The 23267-nt window shown below is 37.8% G+C and overlaps 1 protein-coding gene across 1 annotated transcript in view; it reads right to left on the bottom strand.

The window, feature by feature from the left end:
• Nucleotides 1-22944, bottom strand: part of FAM185A (family with sequence similarity 185 member A) — a 139348-nt gene extending 116404 nt beyond the window's left edge. Inside the window, exons 1-4 of the mRNA XM_022554463.3 lie at nucleotides 22263-22944; nucleotides 19600-19709; nucleotides 14228-14320; nucleotides 1562-1700 (exon numbers count right to left, since the gene is read on the bottom strand). Coding sequence (XP_022410171.1) covers nucleotides 1562-1700; nucleotides 14228-14320; nucleotides 19600-19709; nucleotides 22263-22689 — 769 coding nt within the window. The 5' untranslated portion in view covers nucleotides 22690-22944. The remainder of the gene's footprint in view (nucleotides 1-1561; nucleotides 1701-14227; nucleotides 14321-19599; nucleotides 19710-22262) is intronic.
• Between the last annotated feature and the right edge of the window lie 323 nt (nucleotides 22945-23267).

Genomic DNA, 23267 nt, shown 5'->3' with positions numbered 1-23267 from the left:
TGTGACATGATAAGGAATTAATTTTCCACTAAAAATTACTCAATATATTAAGTACAGTACTTTTAATCACAATTAACAGTTAAAAATACAATGCTTACCAGCCGCAAGGCACAGGGATATTAGCTCGGTGCTTTGTGACAGCCTGGAGGGGTGGGATAGGGAGAGTGGGAGGGAGGGAGACGCAAGAGGGAAGACATATGGGAACATATGTATATGTATAACTGATTCACTTTGTTATAAAGCAGAAACTAACACACAATTGTAAAGCAATTATACCCCAATAAAGATGTTTAAAAAAAAAAAAAAAATACAATGCTTACATAAAAGTCATTGTTGAAATATGGAGTTACAAATTACCAGAACTATTCAAGGCACAACTCAGTAAACAAAACAAAAAACAACAAAACTGATGAATAACTAACAAAACTATTTGCTTTATTTTGGACTCAAATAATACCTTAACCCTACAAGAATGGTTGATGAGGTTTAACTATGAAATTGAGGTTCAAGAATTATTTCAAGCATATAAGTACTCATTTTTTCAGATTTTTTTTAACTGTAAGACTACCTGCCAATTTGCTAAATAGCATGGTTTGCACTAGCCAGGTTTTCTAATACCACCTAATAATTCATGCTGACTACTAAAATCTGGAGGTTTTACCAAAATGTATAGATAAATATATTCAGCTTTCCTACAGAAGTTAAATGAGTGGACTACGTACAGCAAAAGTTTGTCTATAACTCCTGGAAAATGGTCCAAAAGGCATTTAGCAGATGTGTATATACTACTTGCCAGGATAAGAGATTCTTAATTCTATGTGTACATATTTCAGAAAACATACCTGGACTTAAATCATCTGCTATGTGGGAACTGAAGAAGCATGCTGAGTGACACTGAATACCAGCATGCCCTTTGCCATATTACTTCACCATTACATTCTCTTCTTTTCTTTCAATAACACAAAAGTTAACTAAGTAATATTACATATCTGCAGAGACATGTTTTAAAAGTCACAAGATGATATTTAATTAAAGAAAACTGAAAATGGCAGGGCACTGGGAGGACCTGGTGCTAGTACTAATACACATAAAGCATTTCAGCCAAAATTAGTATCACTGAATTGCTATAATCGGATCCCACACAAATGTTTCATTAATTTATTTAATCCTTAGCTTTTCTATCATAACATAAAAGCAATCACTCAGAACCCATCTTTATTTTTTAACACTGCTTTTATTTAATTGTGCTTTCCTCTGAATATTCCTGCACATATTTCCTTGTTGTTTGCTGCCTTCTATAAAGAAATGCATTAAAAATCAGAATTATTATTAGCTTCATGTATAACAGCATAATATTCAATTTCTTGCCAAAATAAAATTCAGTACCATATGAGTCACTTTATTTTGTGGGTTTTTTAAAAGATGGTTACTCTGCAATTAATTATTTAGAGGGGCAGCTTCCTATCGGCAGATCCTCCTTCACCTACAAAGAAACACAGTCATCTCTTAAAATTTATGTCATGTGGCATATCTAAGATGTATTAGGCCTCTGTCACCTTACCATGAACACTTCCTAATGTAATATCTCCAGCAGCAGAAGATAGAAATGATGATTCTGTGTAAAGACACTTGGCTTTCAGCAAACCATCTTCAGTAGATACATTAACAGAACTTCCCTGCAGTTTATCTACGGTCACAGTCTAGTAAGAGAAAGACTCAAATCAGTTCATTATAAAATGAAGACTGGTAAAAAGCCAGAATTAGTGGGCAACTAATATGTACAGTACATGGCCAATTTATTGACTTCAATTCCCCAGCTCTAAATACAAGATTATGAGCAACAGTGTTTTCTCTGTGGAATAGACCCATTATATTCCTTCATTTATTTAGATCTTCTTTAATTTCTCTTAATAATGTTTTATATTTTCTATGTAGAGTTCTTCATCTTTTGTTAAATTTATTCCTATTTGATGTATTCTAAATGTTATTATAAAAGATAGCTTTTTAAACTTCATTTTATCTTAACTGGCTTTTGTATTTGACCTTAAATCCAAAACCTCACTAAGCTCACTTAACTGATTTTAATAATCTACCTGAATTAAAACAATTTTTCTACATGCATAATTATATTCTTTACAAGTGATCGTTTCATTTCTTCCCTTCTAATCCTCATATTAATACTGCTTTTTCTGTTCTTTCCCGCCTTACAATCTGGCTCAGGCCTCCAATTTAACAGTGAATAGAAGTGATGAGATAACAAGTAAGCATCCTTATCTTATCCCTATTCTCAGAGGGAAATCTTACAACATTGCATCATTAAGTATGGTGTTTGCTATAGATATCTTCTAGATCCCTTTTTTTTAGATTAAAGAAGTTCCCTTCTATTTCAAATCTGTTTTGTTGTTGTTGCTGTTTAACTCATGAATGGGTTTTAAATTTTAGCATACACTTTATCTGATTTTATTGGACTCTCGTATGATTTTTCTTATTTCATCTGTTAATGCAGTGAATACACTATTACTTCTAGAATTTTTCCACTTTACATCTAATTAGTCAGTAGCTTTCCAATGAACAAAACGGAAGGATTTTTGTATTTATCCCTAAACTTCTCTAACAAAATTCAGTATGCATTTACGTCTCAAATATTGAGCCCAATGTAAAATGAAGGTGTCTAATTAAGGATTCCAAATGATCTTTATAGTATTTTAAACAAATGTTTTATAAGCATAAAGTGAGCGTTAATATAAAATTGTTGACGTAAAAACTGAATCACTAGGAAGGCTTCTCACAGTTTTGCCCAGGGTCAAATTCAAGCATTACACTGAGGTATTTAAAGAAAGAACATCATTGTTTTTCAACACATTGGCATCAGTATTATATTCAATCGTTATACTTCCTTCAAAAATTGTTGAGTTCAAAATATTATTTAATAAGAATTGAGTTTCAAGAATACTAAAATATTAGAAGACAGATAAACTATAAAAACAGAAATTAAAGTACCCAGAGGTTGTTATGGAAAGCAAACTAAAATTACTTTGCTGTCCAGATTTGAAGTATATAATTTTGGTTTTTAATGGACTTTTATTAGGTATATAAAATACCAATTGCTTCTTATCTGCTACAGCTAATTATGGATTCATAGGAATTTTTTAAAAATCTAGTTTCAATAAATCTGTCAAAGAAAGATATTTTATATACATTCAGATTCGTGAGAATACACGTTTTGCGTTCCTCAGTGTAATAGTAAGGTTTAAAATTTCTGAAAAAATTTATGCTTTACCTACAAAATTTCTTCATGAAAAGTTGCTTTATGCATAGCTTAAAATTCTCCAAGTATTTCCATAAAGCAGACAACAAGTATGAATACTCTAGCTTTTTATAAATAGTGAGGCTGTTTTAGGGAATATGAAAAGATAAATGTTGCAAGAAGACTTGAAACTTAATTGAATTGGCAAGGGGGAACTTTTGATTAGACTCTCCCCACAACCAAATAAAGCTTTTAAGACACTCCTTATGAATATCAGGAAAATGCCAAGGATTTACTTTGTTCATTAAACACTAAATATCTTACCCTGTAGGAAGCTAAAAAATATCCTCCCCTGCCCCACCAAACTAAATGAAAGCAAGCAAAAGTACAACACTCCTCATCACAATAATATAGCTATTTTAACCAATCAATCCGTAAAATTAATTTCAAAGAAATAGAAAATTCACTAAGGGCCATATATAATGCACTATATCAGATACTAACTAGAACAATTAAACTTAGGACACCATAGTTTACAGCAAAATATTGAGGATCTTATTTATAGTTACTAATGCTAATGGAAAAAACACTCAAAAAAATAGATTAAACTGTACAGCTTGCTTATTAAGTGAAGTAGATATTTAAAGAAAGAACAAAATGTAGATCCAAAAATACCTTTCTTAGAGAGATAGTGCTATAAATTAATTTGCTTTTCTATACAAGAGGAAATTTTTTTCATAAAGTTTAATTATAAATCAACATTATAAAATAAAAATGAAGTTTTAAGGAAAAACTGTGGCCTTGTAGCCCAAACTAAGAAAGAAAGATCAACTGATAACTATATTATCAATTCATTCAACAATCATTCATTCAACAATCCATTCATACAATGGATTTCTATCTTGTCTGTATTAAACTTAGGATACTGAAATTAACAATACAATTTAAAAACAGCCATTCCATATAAAATGATACATAAAGAATATACCGTTAAGTGTTTATAATGCTCACTTGATTCTCACAATCTTTTTGAGCAGAAAAAACAAACAATACCATCCCTATTTTATGAATAATGAAACACAGTCTCAGTAAAGTTAACTGGTAGGTCTAGGACTGGCCAAATTACCGTTCCTGTGTTTTATTTACCTTTATCATCATCATTATAGTCGACACTATAATGGAGTTAGCTATGCAAGACATTATTTTAAGTACCTTATCTGTATTATGCATTAACTCATTTAATCCTCATAACAACCAGTGTGAGTTAATGTCATTACTATTATTCTATTTTCCAGAAAAACAGAGGTTAAATAACTCATCTGAAGTTAAAGAGCTTAGTAAGTGGCTGAGCCAGGATTCAAACCCAGGTACTCTGGTTCTCAATTATGTGCTCTAAACCAATTCACTATGCTGCCTCTCAAATATCCAAAACACATTTCTATGGAAGTTGTATATTAAAAGTTAACATATTTCATAAGAACTTATTTTATATAAAACCTCAGAAACTTAGAAATATGCCTTAAAAATTAATACTATGCATAATATAAATAGAAAGAAATATCAAAACTGATTCTTTAGTACAACACAAAACTCCATCAGGCAGGAAACAAAATAGTATAACAGAAAGTAGGAATAAATGAATATTCAATAAACCATGAAAGTTGAGAGGATAATGAGTGGAAATAGTGGTCAAAATATTAAAGATAGAAAATAATTAAGACGATTTAAATTCCTCTTTGATAGTTACATGTGAACATCAATATGCAATATTCTGCAACTGCAGTTGTCCAATTTCCCTTTTGCACCTCCAAGACCACAACAATCAGAGAGGTGAAACTAAATGCTGTCTCAAAACAGCTGCCACATAAAGCCAGGCAGTGTCTTTCACCACTTTTTAAAAAGATAAATTTGAATATTTGGGTTTAAACAGTCTCCCACAGGTTCTAAGAGAAAGGTGATGGAAAATAAAAGTGACAATTGTAGAACAATTAGTGTTATAACCTACCTTGTTTAATTATGCCAACAATAATCTACATATAAGATACAATTCCTCCCCACCAGTTATCGGAGAATACAGCTGAGTATGGAATTGAACAAATTTATGACAAAAGAATCCTTGCAAATTGTCTAACTGTAAAATAAAAGGTGGCTCAGACCTTTCTAAAAGATTTAAAACATTACTGATCATGCTAAAAAATTGTGACAATTTATACTTCAAAATTATACCTTTATTCTTAATACTATGCTAAGCCACAGAAAGCAACAAAAGTTGACTGAAAAAATGCAAACTGTCTTATAACAATCAAAGTTCCTATGGATAATAAAAGCTTTTGGAGGGGGACCTTGAAGATGGCGGAAGAGTAAGACGCGGAGATCGCCTTCCTCCCCACGGATACACCAGAAATACATCTACACGTGGAACAACTCCTACAGAACACCTACTGAAGGCTGGCAGAAGACCTCAGACCTCCCAAAAGGCAAGAAACTCCCCACGTACCTGGGTAGGGCAAAAGAAAAAACAGAGACAAAAGAATAAGGACGGCACCTGCGCCAGTGGGAGGGAGCTGTGAAGGAGGAAAAGTTTCCACACACTAGGAAGCCCCTCCGCGGGCGGAGACTGCGGGAGGCGGAGGGGGGGGCTTCGGGACCGAGGAGTAGTGCACAGCGACGGGTGCGGAGGGCAAAGCGGGGAGATTCCCGCACAGAGGATCGGTGCCGACCGGCACTCACCAGCCCGAGAGGCTTGTCTGCTCACCCGCCGGGGCGGGCAGGGCTGCGAGCTGAGGCTCGGGTTTCGGTTTTGGACGGAGCGCAGGGAGAGGACTGGGGTTGGCGGCTTGAACATAGCCTGAAGGGGTTAGTGCACCACGACTAGCCGGGAGGGAGTTCGGGGAAAAGCCTGCACCTGCCGAAGAGGCAAGAGACTTTTTCTTCCCTCTTTGTTTCCTGGTGCGCGAGGAGAGGGGTTTAAGAGCGCTGCTTAAAGGAACTCCAGAGACGGGCGCGAGCCGCGGCTAAAAGCGCGAACCCCAGAGACGGGCGCGAGCCGCGGCAAAAAGCGCGAACCCCAGAGACGGGCGCGAGCCGTGCCTAAAAGCGCGGACCCCAGAGACGGGCGCGAGCCGCGGCACAAAGCGCGAACCCCAGAGACGGGCGGGAGACGTTAAGGCTGCTGCTGCCGCCACCAAGGGGCCTGTGTGCGAGCCCAGGTCACTCTCCACACCCCTCTTCTGCGGAGCCTGTGCAGCCCGCCACTGCCAGGTTCCCGGGAACCAGGGACAACTTCCCCGGGAGAACGCACGGCGGGCCTCAGGCTGGTGCAACGTCACGCCGGCCTCTGCCGCAACGTCACGCCGCCTCTGACGCCGCAGGCCCGCCCCGCACGCAGTGCCCCTCCTTCCCCCCCCTCACCCCCGGCCTGAGTGAGCCAGAGACCCCGAATCAGCGGCTCCTTTAACCCTGTCCTGTCTGAGCAAAAAACAGACGCCCTCCAGCGACCTACACGCAGAGGCAGGGCCAAATCCAAAGCTGAGCTCCTGTGAGCTGTGAGAACAAAGAAGAGAAAGGGAAATCTTTCCCAGCAGCCTCAGAAGCAGAGGATTAAAGCTCCACAATCAACTTGATATACCCTGCATCTGTGGAATACCTGAATAGACAAGGAATGATCCCAAATTGAAGAGGTGGAATTTAGGAGCGAGATCTATGATTTTTTTCCCTTCTCCTCTTTTTGTGAATGTGTACGTGTATGCTTATGTGTGACATCTTGTCTGTATACTCTTGCTTCCACCATTTGTCCTAGGGCTCTATCCGTCCATGGTTTTTAAAAAAAAAAAAAAAATTTTTTTTCTCAATAATTAATTTTAATTGTAATAACTTTATTATACTTTACCGTCGTTCCTTCTTTCTTTCTTTCTTTCTTTCCGTCCTTCCCTCCTTTAGACAACGAATCACCCCAAATTGAGGAGGTGGTCTCTGAGAGCAAGATTTATGATTTTTCCCCCTTTACCTCGTTTTGTGAAGGTGTATGTGTATGCTTCTGTATAAGATTTTCTCTGTATAGCTTTGCTTCCAACATTTGTCCTAAGGTTCTATCCGTCCCTCTTTTTTTTTTTTTTTTTCTAAATATTTTTTAATTCAATAACTATATTATACTTTATTTTATTTTTACTGTATCTTCTTTCTTTCTGTCTTTTTTCCTTCTTTCCCTCCTTCCTTCCTTCCTTCCTTCCTCCCTCCCTCCCTCCTTTCTTTCCTTCTTTGCTTCTTTCTTCCTTCCTTCCTTTCCTCCTTTCCTTCTTTCTTTCCTCATACTTCTACTAATTCTCTCTACTTTTTCTCCCTTTTATTCTGAGCCGTGTGGATGAAAGGCTCTTGGTGCTCCAGCCAGGAGTCAGGGCTCTGCCTCTGAGGTAGGAGAGCCAACTTCAGGACACTGGTCAACAAGAGACCTCCCAGCTCCACATAATATTAAACGGTGGAAATCTCCCAGTGACCTCCATCTTAACACCAGCACCCAGCTTCACTCAACGACCAGCAAGCCACAGTGCTAGACAACCTATGCCAAACAACTAGCAAAACAGGAACACAACCCCACCCATTAGCAGAGAGGCTGCCTAAAATCATAATAAGGCCACAGACACCCCAAAACACACCACCAGACGTGAACCTGCCCACTAGAGAGACAAGATCCAGCCTCATCCACCACAACACAGGCACTAGTCCCCTCCACCAGGAAGCCTACACAACCCACTGAAACAACCTTAGCCACTGGAGACAGACATCAAAAACAACGGGAACTACGAACGTGCAGCCTGCAAAAAGGAGACCCCAAACACAGTAAGATAAGCAAAATGAGAAGACAGAAAAACACACAGCAGATGAAGGAGCAAGATAAAAATGCACCAGACCTAACAAATGAAGAGGAAATAGGCAGTCTACCTGAAAAAGAATTCAGAATAATGATAGTAAGGATGATCCGAAATCTTGGAAGTAGAATGGACAAAATGCAAGAAGCAGTTAACAAGGACCTAGAAGAAATAAAGATGAAACAAGCAATGATGAACAACGCAATAAATGAAATTAAAAGTACTCTAGATGGGATCAATAACAGAATAACTGAGGCAGAAGAACGGATAAGTGACCTGGAAGATAAAATAGTGGAAATAACTACTGCAGAGCAGAATAAAGAAAAAAGAATGAAAAGAACTGAGGACAGTCTCAGAGACCTCTGGGACAACATTAAACGCACCAACATTCGAATTATAGGGGTTCCAGAAGAAGAAGAGAAAAAGAAAGGGACTGAGAAAATATTTGAAGAGATTATAGTTGAAAACTTCCCTAATATGGGAAAGGAAATAGTTAATCAAGTCCAGGAAGCACAGAGAGTCCCATACAGGATAAATACAAGGAGAAATACGCCAAGACACATATTAATCAAACTGTCAAAAATTAAATACAAAGAAAGCATATTAAAAGCAGCAAGGGAAAAACAGCAAATAACACACAAGGGAATCCCCATAAGGTTAACAGCTGATCTCTCAGCAGAAACCCTACAAGCCAGAAGGGAGTGGCAGGACATACTGAAAGTGATGAAGGAGAAAAACCTGCAACCAAGGCTACTCTACCCAGCAAGGATCTCATTCAGATTTGATGGAGAAATTAAAACCTTTACAGACAAGCAAAAGCTGAGAGAGTTTAGCACCACCAAACCAGCTTTACAGCAAATGCTAAAGGAACTTCTCTAGACAAGGAACACAAGAGAAGGAAAAGACCTATAATAACGAACCCAAAACAATATAGAAAATGGGAATAGGAACATACATATCGATAATTACCTTAAATGTAAATGGACTAAATGCTCCCACCAAAAGACACAGATTGGCTGAATGGATACAAAAACAAGACCCTTATATATGCTGTCTACAAGAGACCCACTTCAGACCTAGAGACACATACAGACTGAAAATAAGGGGATGGAAAAAGATATTCCATGCAAATGGAAACCAAAAGAAAGCTGGAGTAGCAATTCTCATATCAGACAAAATAGACTTTAAAATAAGGACTATTACAAGAGACAAAGAAGGACACTACATAATGATAAAGGGATCGATCCAAGAAGAAGATATAACAATTGTAAATATTTATGCCCCCAACATAGGAGCACCTCAATACATAAGGCAAATACTAACAGCCATAAAAGGGGAGATTGACAGTAACACATTCATAGTAGGGGACTTTAACACCCCACTTTCACCCATGGACAGATCATCCAAAATGAAAATAAATAAGGAAACACAAGCTTTAAATGATACATTAAACAAGATGGACTTAATTGATATTTATAGGACACTCCATCCAAAAACAACACAATACACATTTTTCTCAAGTGCTCATGGAACATTCTCCAGGATAGACCATATCTTGGGTCACAAATCAAGCCTTGGTAAATTTAAGAAAATTGAAATTGTATCAAGTATCTTTTCTGACCACAACGCCATGAGACTAGATATCAATTACAGGAAAAGATCTGTAAAAAATACAAACACATGGAAGCTAAACAATACACTACTTAATAATGAAGTGATCACTGAAGAAATCAAAGAGGAAATAAAAAAATACCTAGAAACAAATGACAATGGAGACACAACGACCCAAAACCTATGGGATGCAGCAAAAGCAGTTCTAAGGGGGAAGTTTATAGCAATACAAGCCCACCTTAAGAAGCAGGAAACATCTCGAATAAACAACCTAACCTTGCACCTCAAGCAATTAGAGAAAGAAGAACAAAAAAACCCCAAAGCTAGCAGAAGGAAAGAAATCATAAAAATCAGATCAGAAATAAATGAAAAAGAAATGAAGGAAACGATAGCAAAGATCAATAAAACTAAAAGCTGGTTCTTTGAGAAGATAAACAAAATAGATAAACCACTAGCCAGACTCATCAAGAAAAAAAGGGAGAAGACTCAAATCAATAGAATTAGAAATGAAAAAGGAGAAGTAACAACTGACACTGCAGAAATAAAAAAAATCATAAGAGATTACTACAAGCAACTCTATGCCAATAAAATGGACAATCTGGAAGAAATGGACAAATTCTTAGAAATGCACAACCTGCCAAGACTGAATCAGGAAGAAATAGAAAATATGAACAGACCAATCACAAGCACTGAAATTGAAACTGTCATTAAAAATCTTCCAACAAACAAAAGCCCAGGACCAGATGGCTTCACAGGTGAATTCTATCAAACGTTTAGAGAAGAGCTAACACCTATCCTTCTCAAACTCTTCCAAAATATAGCAGAGGGAGGAACACTCCCAAATTCCTTCTACGAGGCCACCATCACCTTGATACCAAAACCAGACAAGGATGTCACAAAGAAAGAAAACTACAGGCCAATATCACTGATGAACATAGATGCAAAAATCCTCAACAAAATACTAGCAAACAGAATCCAACAGCACATTAAAAGGATCATACACCATGATCAAGTGGGGTTTATTCCAGGAATGCAAGGATTCTTCAATATACGCAAATCTATCAATGTGATAAACCATATTAACAAATTGAAAGAGAAAAACCATATGATCATCTCAATAGATGCAGAGAAAGCTTTTGACAAAATTCAACACCCATTTATGCTAAAAACCCTGCAGAAAGTAGGCATAGAGGGAACTTTCCTCAACATAATAAAGGCCATATATGACAAGCCCACAGCAAACATCATCCTCAATGGTGAAAAACTGAAAGCATTCCCACTAAGATCAGGAACAAGACAAGGTTGCCCACTCTCACCACTCTTATTCAACATAGTTTTGGAAGTTTTAGCCACAGCAATCAGAGAAGAAAAGGAAATAAAAGGAATCCAAATCGGAAAAGAAGAAGTAAAGCTGTCACTGTTTGCAGATGACATGATACTATACATAGAGAATCCTAAAGATGCTACCAGAAAACTACTAGAGCTAATCAATGAATTTGGTAAAGTAGCAGGATACAAAGTTAATGCACAGAAATCTCTGGCATTCCTATATACTAATGATGAAAAATCTGAAAGTGAAATCAAGAAAACACTCCCATTTACCATTGCAACAAAAAGAATAAAATATCTAGGAATAAACCTACCTAAGGAGACGAAAGACCTGTATGCAGAAAATTATAAGACACTGATGAAAGAAATTAAAGATGATACAAATAGATGGAGAGATATACCATGTTCTTGGATGGGAAGAATCAACATTGTGAAAATGACTCTACTACCCAAAGCAATCTACAGATTCAATGCAATCCCTATCAAACTACCACTGGCATTTTTCACAGAACTAGAACAAAAAATTTCACAATTTGTATGGAAACACAAAAGACCCCGAATAGCCAAAGCAATCTTGAGAACGAAAAAAGGAGCTGGAGGAATCAGGCTCCCTGACTTCAGACTATACTACAAAGCTACAGTAATCAAGACAGTATGGTACTGGCACAAAAACAGAAATATAGATCAATGGAACAGGATAGAAAGCCCAGCGATAAACCCACGCACATATGGACACCTTATCTTTGATAAAGGTGGCAGGAATGTACAGTGGAGAAAGGACAGCCTCTTCAATAAATGGTGCTGGGAAAACTGGACAGGTACATGTAAAAGTATGAGATTAGATCACTCCCTAACACCATACACAAAAATAAGCTCAAAATGGATTAAAGACCTAAATGTAAGGCCAGAAACTATCAAACTCTTAGAGGAAAACATAGGCAGAACACTCTATGACATAAATCACAGCAAGATCCTTTCTGACCCACCTCCTAGAGTAATGGAAATAAAAACAAAAATAAACAAATGGGACCTAATGAAACTTCAAAGCTTTTGCACAGCAAAGGAAACCATAATCAAGACCAAAAGACAACCCTCAGAATGGGAGAAAATATTTGCAAATGAAGCAACTGACAAAGGTTTAATCTCCAAAATTTACAAGCAGCTCATGCAGCTCAATAACAAAAAAACAAACAACCCAATCCAAAAATGGGCAGAAGACCTAAATAGACATTTCTCCAAAGAAGATATACAGAATGCCAACAAACACATGAAAGAATGCTCAACATCATTAATCATTAGAGAAATGCAAATCAAAACTACAATGAGATATCATCTCACACCAGTCAGAATGGCCATCATCAAAAAATCTAGAAACAATAAATGCTGGAGAGGGTGTGGAGAAAAGGGAACACTCTTGCACTGCTGGTGGGAATGTGAATTGGTTCAGCCACTATGGAGAACAGTATGGAGGTTCCTTAAAAAACTACAAATAGAATTACCGTATGACCCAGCAATCCCACTACTGGGCATATACCCTGAGGAAACCAAAACTCAAAAAGAGTCATGTACCAAAATGTTCATTGCAGCTCTATTTACAATAGCCCGGAGATGGAAACAACCTAAGCGCCCATCATCGGATGAATGGATAAAGAAGATGTGGCACATATATACAATGGAATATTACTCAGCCATAAAAAGAAACGAAATTGAGCTATTTGTAATGAGGTGGATAGACCTAGAGTCTGTCATACAGAGTGAAGTAAGTCAGAAAGAAAAAGACAAATACCGTATGCTAACGCATATATATGGAATTTAAGGGGAAAAAAAAAATGTCATGAAGAACCTAGGGGTAAGACAGGAATAAAGACGCAGACCTACTGGAGAACGGACTTGAGGATATGGGGAGGGGGAAGGGTGAGCTTTGACAGGGTGGGAGAGAGTCATGGACATATACACACTAACAAACGTAGTAAGGTAGATAGCTAGGGGGAAGCAGCCGCAAGGCACAGGGATATTAGCTCGGTGCTTTGTGACAGCCTGGAGGGGTGGGATAGGGAGAGTGGGAGGGAGGGAGACGCAAGAGGGAAGACATATGGGAACATATGTATATGTATAACTGATTCACTTTGTTATAAAGCAGAAACTAACACACAATTGTAAAGCAATTATACCCCAATAAAGATGTTTAAAAAAAAAAAAAAAAAAAAAAAGCTTTTGGAGAACAGTAATGCTGTCTAATGGTGCCATCTTGTGGAAAACACTGAAGAAAGTTGAGTTTCGAAACTCCTAAAATTGCCTAAAGGCAAAATAAACAGGACTTGGAAAAAATACTCAAATAAACCTAACAATAAGAAAAATTTAATCCTTATTTTGGTATTATGTAATGACTGATTTTAATCCATGATCATTAAGATTAAAATCTCTTCAGAATTAGAATTCAATATTAAGTATTTGCAAGGGATGAACTGGGAGTTTGGGGTTAGTACACAAACTATTACATATAGAATGGATAAACAACAAGGTCCTACTGTATAGCACAGGTAACTATATTTAATATCCTGGGATAAACCATAATGGAAAAGAGTATAAAAAAGAATGTATATGTGTGTATAACTGAGTCACTTTGCTGTACTGCAGAAATTCACACAACACTGTAAATCAACTACACTTCAATACAAAAAAATTTTTTAAAGAAATATTAAGAATTTAAAGATGTTATTGAGGGAGTTCCCTGGTGGTCCAGTGGTTAAGACTTCGCCTTCCAATGGAGGGGGTGTGGGTTCAATCCCTGGTGGGGAAGCTAAGACCCCACATGCCTCGCGGCCAAAAAAACAAATCATAAAACAGGAGCAATATTGTAACAAATTCAAAAAAGACTTTAAAAATGGTTCACATCAAAAAAAAAAAATTTAAAAAAATAAAATAAAACGTAAAAGTTATAAAAAGATGTTACTGATTCCAAATAAGTAACTAAATATCTATCAAAAGTAGTAAATCACAAATTTAAAATTAAATTGTATAATATTTAATCATCTCAGTTCAAGTTTGAATTTACTAATTAACTCAAATGCATTAAAAAGGGAATGTTTTGCCACAAATTTTGTAGAATCTACCCACTGTGTGAGCCAACCAGATGCAAAATTGCAAGTACTAGGAAAGAAAATTACAATCTTACACTTTTATCTGATGCATGAATATCTATATTTCCATAAACTGTTCCCAGGCAGATCACTTTACCTCCTTTTGTTTGAATATGTAATTTTTGACTCTGAAAGACAAATACAAAAATTCACATAGAAAAAGAGACAATAAATTTGACTTATACTAATAAAAAATGTTCCAACATTTTATACATTTCTTTTAAAATAATAATAAAGCAGTAAAAGAGGAAGTAGAAATGAATAGAAATGCACTGTTTGGAATAATAACATCAGTGAGAAAAGAATGTCAACTGCTGTTAAAGTGATTAAATAAAGCTCCTTGGACTCAAAGGAAAAAAAAAAGATACTTGGGTGTTCTGGTAGCTTCACTGAAGAAAGGGTTGGGAATCAAAGATCACAATGGCTAACTAAACATACATCATGATGAGGATGACAACAATAATCACTGTTCATCGTTATTAATATTCATCATTAATAACAGTAATATTTATTACTTACTTGGCATTTTCTTTGCACCAAATAACAACGTTCACTACTTTATGTGAACTAACATTTAATTCTCACAATTCAGAGATGGGTATTATATTTTTCCCATTTTACAGAGGAAGGAATCCAAGAATCAGAAAGGTTAAACAACCTTATCAGGTGACACATTAGAAAACAACAAAATCTAAACTAATAGACTCAAGCTCTGTATGATTTCAAATCCTACATTCTTATTGCTGGAGTCACCTGAAGAAGTATATATTCACACTTAGGATAACAACCCACTGACTGTTAAACTTTCTAGTACAACACAGCCCAGAAACTGGAACTAAATGAAAATGTCTCTAAGAAAATAGCAGTTACGGTTAGCCTCCTCTGCTAGACAAAAAAAAATGTGTGTGTATGTAACACTTGATTTCACACTTGGCAAGTGTGGCAGAAACTATGATAGGTCCACAAAAATCCACTTTTTCCCCAAGTACAGAGTATAGCTGGGCCCATGAAGAGACAATGTTTTCCAGCTTCCCTTACCTCCTAGGTGCTGCTCAGTTCTTGCCAACAGAATATAAATAGAAATGTTATGTGCAATTTCCAGGCTGGTGCTTTTAGAAGAACTAATGTGCGTTCTCTGTGCTCTGCCCCTGCCACCAGGTGCACGTATATTACAATAAGGCTCTAACAGATAGCAGAGCCAGAAGATGAAGGGAACCTACAATACCTGAATAGAAATGAGTCACCCACACACTTGGACACAAATGAAAAATAAACTACAGTTGTGTGTGAGCCATTAGATGTTTGGTCTATTTTTTAGGGTAGCTTACTTCACCTTAATATTTGCACAAGTCTTCAGTTCTACCACATCTATAAAGAGAAAAAGAATAGGTAAATACCAGAAGAAGAAAAATAGCAAAAGCAAACCCACCAATATCATAACCAGCAACGGTAGAGACGTTATCTAAAAACTGGGAAAAAAAATACAAAACAACCTTCTGGTTGCTTTACTCAGGGGGAAAAACAGTAAAACCTTGGCTAAAATGGCCCAGGAATGAAGTTAAAAAAATTCAGTGAAAAGGGCAAAATGAAACATTCTTAAAAAGTTTATCTATATTACAGCATGGTAGACTTCATGCCCATAGAAACATGAGTCAGAAGTCAAACTGTATTTAATACAGTCTTTATCAAGCAGACAAGTAACTGATGAACCTCAGAAAAAAGTATCTCCAAAACAACTGTTATTTTATTTAAATCAGGAGTTCTTAACCAAGTTTACACGACATTCTAGACAGTCTGTGAAACTTATGAAATTGTAAGCAAAATTTCATATGTGTGCATTTTTTCTAAGGAAATAATCATATTTTCAAAGAGGTCTAAAGCACAAAAATGTAAATAGCTATCATTAAGTTCAAAGCTCATCTAATTTCAAAAAATGTAAAGTAGATTATAAAATTTAAAAACATACTGATCTTGGGTGGCCTCGGCCTGCAGCAAGATTTCAGTTCCCTGCCAGAGACTGAAGTCAGGCAGCAGCTGTGAGAGCTCTGAATCCTAGCCACTAGACCACTGGGGACCAGTGGCCAGTGACAAGGCCCTAGACTATCAGCTGTGTAGAAATGAATTTTCACATAGAGACGGAAAGTAGTGAAGCAAGTAAAGTGTTTAGGAGGAAAAAGTACAGTTCTTGTGGATAGAAACATGGGTGGGCTCAGAGAGAGAGTTGCCACCTTGTGGTAGTTTGAATCACTTTTATGGAACATTTCTTCCAGGTTTCCTTTGACCAATCATCTTGCTTTGCCTGGTTCTGAGTCCGTATTTGGTATATCTCAGGATCTTCCCCGTGTGTGTGCGCATGCATCTCTCAGCCAAGATGGATTCTAGCAAAGAGGCCTATGCATAGTTGACGTCACTTACTCTGGGGTGGTGCCCCCTCCCTTGTGGACCTCCAAGAAGCCTTTCTGGGCATGTGTAGTCGGGAAGGTCTCCTTGACTTTGAGAATAAGGAATATGTGGTCTTTTATCTCTTATCTGGGAAGGGCCCAGCCTCCTCTCTCCATTGTCCTGCTATTGATATTTTGAAGTTTCTGGCCACAGTGAATGAACTCCAGCTGCTTACCCTGGGGCCCATCTATCTCCTGCCTCAATATGCAAAACAAAGTAGTTAAAATGTTTAAATAAATCAGAAGCTATTTAGTATAATATAAACTATTACTATTGCATTTTTTAAAAATGCAAATATGTGGCATTCAGTGAGTTAGTACTGCCAGACATTTTGCTTGGACAACAAGGAAAGGTGGAAAGAGCATGAGCTTGGAATGCAGAAAGACCCAAGTTCAAATTTTAGCTCAATTTATTAGCTGTGGGAACCTAAATGAGTTCCTTAATCTCTTAGTAGCTCACAGTTTCTTCCTTGATAAAAAGAAGATAATTCAAGGATTAAATGAAGCCTTAGCTACATTTCTGGGTACATAATAAGGACTCAGTAAACAGTAGCTGTTATTATTGCTATAAACATCTTATAACATACATCAAATATATTTCAAATCCTTAAAATGAGTGGAAGAGAAACTTACATTAATAGGCGATCACTAATTAGAGATAATGATATTGTACTATATTTAAAACTTAAACCAGATATTTCACGAAGCGTTCCCATTCTGAATTTAAGTCAGTTAAATGCTAAGATCTCAAGAATAATTCTCTTACCTCTTAATTCTCCTAACTACCATTAAGATTCAGCGGACCCAGTTCTAATTCTTGAATTTCTTTTTTGAGCTATTCTATTTGTAGGACTGATATTTCATGACTTTTATTCTTTCTTAGAGGTCCCCCAAAGAATAAATAGAAAATTTACTCATTTTTTAAATACAATAAAACTCATTCTATCTTAAAATTACCATAATGGTTCACTGGACTCCTTTGTAAATCTAAAATACATTATGGGATTTTAGTATTCTTATTTTTCATATGTCTCATAACATTCTGCTATTTCATTATCCTAGCAGTTATTTCATTATTATTTGTCAATTATTCCTAACTATGCTAGAAAATGTCTAAAAGAATAAGACAACAGAAGAATGATGAACTTGCTTCAAATGATGGTTCTCAACTAAAGGTGATTTTTGTCCCCCAGAGGACATTTGGCAATGTGTGGAGATATTTTTCATTGTCCTAAGTGAGTGTGTTTCTTGGCACTTAGTTAGTAGAAGCCAGGAATACTGCTAACCATCCCACAGTGCATAGGTCAGCCCCTGACAACAAAGAATTTTCCAGCCCAAAATGTCAACAGTGCCAAAGCTGAGAAATCATTTTTCATTTTATGCACATAATGGCAGAAAAAAGAAAACTGACAAAATAGATCTTTCAGAATTATCAGATGGATCAAAAGATGATTGCAAAGAGACAGACAGCAGTACAGTAGCTTCTAATTTTGGCTGTGAAATTGAAAATCTAAGAATCTAAGTCTCCAGAGAACAATATTCTAGATGAATTTCTGAAATTCAAGCATTGATGAGTGACCAATATATTTATAAGGACAAAAATGAACCATGGTATTCTCATCCATTTAGTCACTCAACATGAAAACTTCATTGTGCAATCTTCTACAAGAACTGGAACCATCTCATTTTTCCAAAAGGATATGTAATAGTATTCTTTAATCGTTTTTGATATTTGTGCAACTAAACTTTTCTTATTTTTTTGGCTGCGCCGGGTCTTAGTTGTGGCACATAGGATCTTCATTGCAGCATGCAGGCTCTTTCAGTTGCGGCATGCAGGATCTAGTTCCCTGACCAGAGATCAAACCCAGGCCCCCTGCATTGGGAGCATGGAGTCTTAACCCCTGGACCACCAGGGAAGTCCCTGTGCAACTAAATTTACTGAAATGGTTCACATGTGAAGACATGCCAAAGGTAGGTGTGCAAATAAAAGTGGCTGGGACAAAATAAATAATGTAAACATTTTTAAATGCATCCAATTAATCATACTAATTACTGTTTATGCATCTAAAAATGAAAATGTTTTGCAATTATGAAGCAAAGATGCCTGACTTCAACAAAGTTACATACCACCAAAGTTCACAAAAGTATTGAGTTTTGGGTCTTCCCTGGTGGCGCAGTGGTTGAGAGTCCGCCTGCGGATGCAGGGGATGCGGGTTCGTGCCCCGGTCCGGGAAGATCCCACATGCCGTGGAGCGGCTGGGCCCATGAGCCATGGCCGCTAAGACTGAGCATCCGGAGCCTGTGCTCCGCAACGGGAGAGGCCACAACAGTGAGAGGCCCGTGTACCGCCAAAAAAAAAAAGTATTGAGTTTTGAATATGCAAGTGTAAGTAGTATCAGTAGTAACAATAAGCTAGAACTTACCAGAGATGTATTTGAAATCATTTAGAGCTGAGACCAATCTAATTTTAAGAAAATTAAATATAAAAGCGTTGTTACAAAGTGAGACGAATCATTTGCTCTTTAGCACAAATAACTACTTAATCCTTAAGTAATGAACTACCTGGTACATTAAAAATGTGATTAATTTAATATTTTAAGCAAATTTATAAGGCTTAATGACTTTTCCTCACTCCTTAATAAATGGAAGAAAATCATTCGTTAAAACTAAAATTTCTTAAACTTAGTAAGATCTGAGAATACTAAGAACGTATTATTAGTATCAGTGTACACTTTGAAATGAAATCTAAAAGGAACATGACGAAAACCTTCAAAGTTGCTACAACCTCTATACTTTCATAACAGAACTGACAAACTTTTTGCAAGGAATTTCTGAGTGATGAATAAATGATACTCAATATTTCCAATAAATGACGCTTGAATAATAACCTTAATTTGATACCGCAGTTCACAGTTTAAGGTGTTTTAAAAAATAACGTTGAAACAAAATTAGAAAAATATTTATACCTTAACTGACTGTAAGATGCTGGTCCCCTGTTCAGTTTCAATTTTGCAATTATCACACTCAATATTTTCGACTTTTACACAGCCAGACCCTGATGACTTGATATTCAAATCTAGAAATGAAAAAAAGAAAAACCAAGTTAGTACTATGGTTAATGAGCTCCAAAGCATTTCAGTGTCCCGCAGAAATCCAGCTCCTCAGTTTACTGAATCCTGGAAAGAACACAGCTGTCAGCAGCCTCTCTCTAAAGGTAAGGGATCTCCACCACAGCAACAGGACCAAATGTAAAGCCCTTTTCTACCAGTTTTTAAAAAGCAGTTATTTCTGTTGGCAGATATCATCTAAAGAGAGAAAGTAACATAGGAGATAAGTAAAGCAGGTCAAAGCTTCCAGTTCTTATAGAAGATCATAGAAGCCTCTTCGCCACTGAGAAAATACACAAACACAGATTTGAGTAAGAGTGCAGCAAGTTAACAAGTCATTATGGTGAACTGGATAAGTCAGTTAGCTTATTCTCTTCTATATTCATGAAAGTTTAAAGATTTGTTCCCAAACTTTCCCCAAGTTAAAAAGCCTACTGCAGGAGTGGCATGGATCAGTATATATGACCATGAGTTCGGTTTTCAAATCCTACCTCTAACCTTTCATATGTAAAAAATGAAGATATTATCATGCAACTATATCACAAGGTATTTGAAGTAATAAAAAGTGGGAACAACTTTGAAAAATCTAGTACTGAATAATATTAAAACCTCAAAATTGTGGATAAATAACAGTGATATATACAAAGAAAATTTGGCAAATAAGCCATACTTAGCTTTAAAGTTTAACTTTAAATTCAATTTAAGGTGTAACCTTAGGTGTCTCTGTATAAAAATTAAAAATCTTTAAAACAATGATATTTAATACCTAGTTCAAATAAATATTGATGATTTCCCTTAAAACAGATCAGAGAATTAATGCTACCCCAAACACAAACTACTGGGGTCTTAGCACTACAATTCCAATAGTCATGACATAAAAATCAATTTCTACAGTTGAGTATATGGCAGTCTCTATAAAGGCAATATTTTGGTTGGGATTAATATAAAATACATAAAAAGACAATTTTGCCCCATACTTACATGGATGGAAATGTAACTGCAAAACTTTCAGCTAGTTAAGTAGTGTTACAACATAAGGTTTGATCTCAAGCAGTAATGATAGGCATGGGAAGAAGAAAACAATTTCTAAATATACTCTACCCTCAGTAGGTGGGTAGAGAAGTTAAGGCTACATACTGAGTGGTAGTAATGCTACGCTCACTCATTCACTGAAACAGTTATACACGAACTGGAGGAACATGAGTAAGTATGAGTAAAATTGAATTATGTTGATTTGAGGGCCTGTGGAATATCCACATGTTAACACTAAATTGGAAATGAAATTCTGGCTCTAAAAAGAGGAATCAGCAAATAATAAGGTTTGGGTAGTTCCATTTTTATCTGTGCTGCCATAAAATTTTGCTTATCTCTATTTCAATACTCAGTCTATTTTGTACTGCATAATACATTGGCAAATCTTCCTCCCCACCCCAGACTGTTAACATTTTGAGATCAGGGTCTCTTATTCACCTAGGCTAGTTAAAAACAAGTTGAGAAGCAATAAGGCATAGTGGTTCAGCAGACTCCAGTCAGTTCAAATCTCAGCTCCACCACTTTATATCTGAGAGAAAATAGGCATATTTCTTGATCTAACCCCACTACAAATTAAATTTCATGAAGGCATGGATTTCTTCTACTTGTTCACCCACAATAAATACTTAGTATATGAAACTTGCTGTATCTCAATTCCCTCATCCTAAATGGTGACAATAAGTGTCTATAATACAGTGCAACAGTAAGGATTGAAAAAGATGATCTTAGAAGTGTTAGTTGCTATTACGATCTTCATTAGTATCTTCCTTCAGTCCCGGGAAGTCGGAGAGCCAGGGAAGACTTTCCTAGAAAAGTGCTGCGTACACAGTCGCTTCCATGGGAGAAACAACATGGAACCCAAATACCTACGAAACATATCTGGCAGCCATTATCAGTTGAAGTTTCCCAGGCAATCTTACTATGTGTTTTTCTTCATGGCCTGCTACTCAGAGAACATTTACTTAGGCCAGAATGAGTGGTGACGTTTTCAGTAAGAAGCCGGGTGCCTATCAGAAACCAAACACCTGGTCCAGGTTCGATGGAATATGCTAAAGACAAGGCTGTTGGGGACAGACGCCAGGCAGTGAGCAAGAGGAAACGCGGATGGTCTGCCATGCCACTGAGTGGATTATCAAGATACTTTAACCCTGAAAAATACACCACATTGTTACCGGCAAAGTGCAGTGACACAAATAGGAACAAAGTGCCAAAGGAGAACAGAAGGGGCTCCACAAATGTTATTCGTCTTAGATTATTCCAAATCATGTTTCCATTCAATTTATAAAATTGCTGTAATTGAGAACCTAATTCCTAACTACTGCCCAGAAACCCAAAGCACAACAGAAAAAAAGAGGCAACCTCCGAAAGCGTAAATTGTAAATTACGTTGGAAAGTCAGATCCAAAGGGACCAATTAAAAATTAGGTCGGCCTAATTCTATAAATTCACTGGATGTGCCCCGGGACCCAAGCCCGTTTAAACTTCACTTGCCGAACTTCAGGGGCGCGTTCACTTCCACGGACGCCTGGGGGTCGATGACGTCAGACACGATGGCCACCTCCTTCTGCGCCTCGTCGTACCTCACCTGCAGGCTGGCCACGGCCCCACCCTCCACTCCGCTCACCGCCACCAGCACGTGGTCACCATCCGGGTAGGTGAGAGGGTCCAGGGGCCTCACGGCTAGGGAGCAGGGGAGCCGCGTCCGCAGCCGGCCGAAAGGGCTCACCAGAAGTGCCCACTCCTTCAGAGTCCGGCGCGCGGGACCAGACCGAGAGACGTCGGGCTGGGACCCACCTGAGCCGTACAGCCGGGCCTGACAGGCCCCGCACGCACAGCGCCCCGCGACCTCGCTGGCCCACACTCGGAGCAGACAGAGCCGGAGGCAGCCCAGCCCCCATCCCGAGCAGGGGACGAACATGGCGTGCTCTCACGCTCCCTCAGATCACCTCAGCCACAGGCTAGTCTCGCCACGGCCAGTCGACTTGGCCGCTGTGCCGGCGCAAGTCAAAAGGGAGACACCTGAGAGGGTGTGCTGAAGCAACAGCAGGACTGCTCACTTCGTTCAGCAATTTAAACCTCAGCTACACACGCCTCGGGGGCAAATTGGAATTTCAAAGCGCTAACTATCCACCCTGACCCTGACTCCTCGCCTACTCCCGCCCTTTCGCAAAGGCCGGTGGGATAGGTAGTTCTAATGGTGTCAGACGTCGAAGGGCTCGGCGGCTTAGAAACTACATTTCCCAAGAGGCAATGCGCAAGGTTGTTAAGGCTAGTAAGAGCAGGTGTTACACGGGACTCGGAAGGCAAGCGCTCCTTTCCTCTAGCCAATTATCCATTGGAGGGACGGGGGGGGGGAAAAAAAAAAAAATCACACCAGAATCCACCTGACCAATGGAAAGCGTGGAAGGCGAAAGATGGGCAAGGCTGTGTGGTTTCCTTGGATACCGAGGACGCTACTTCTTTGGAGAGGGTGGAGCTTTGGAGTCAGACGAGGAA

Source organism: Delphinapterus leucas, chromosome 9 (assembly GCF_059928025.1).
Source record: "Delphinapterus leucas isolate spDelLeu-1000000601 "Yukka" chromosome 9, BTC_Dleu_Yukka2, whole genome shotgun sequence".
Taxonomy (NCBI): Eukaryota; Metazoa; Chordata; class Mammalia; order Artiodactyla; family Monodontidae; genus Delphinapterus; species Delphinapterus leucas.
The sequence above is the reverse complement of the archived record's forward strand: the minus strand, read 5'-3'. Positions and strand labels throughout refer to the sequence as shown.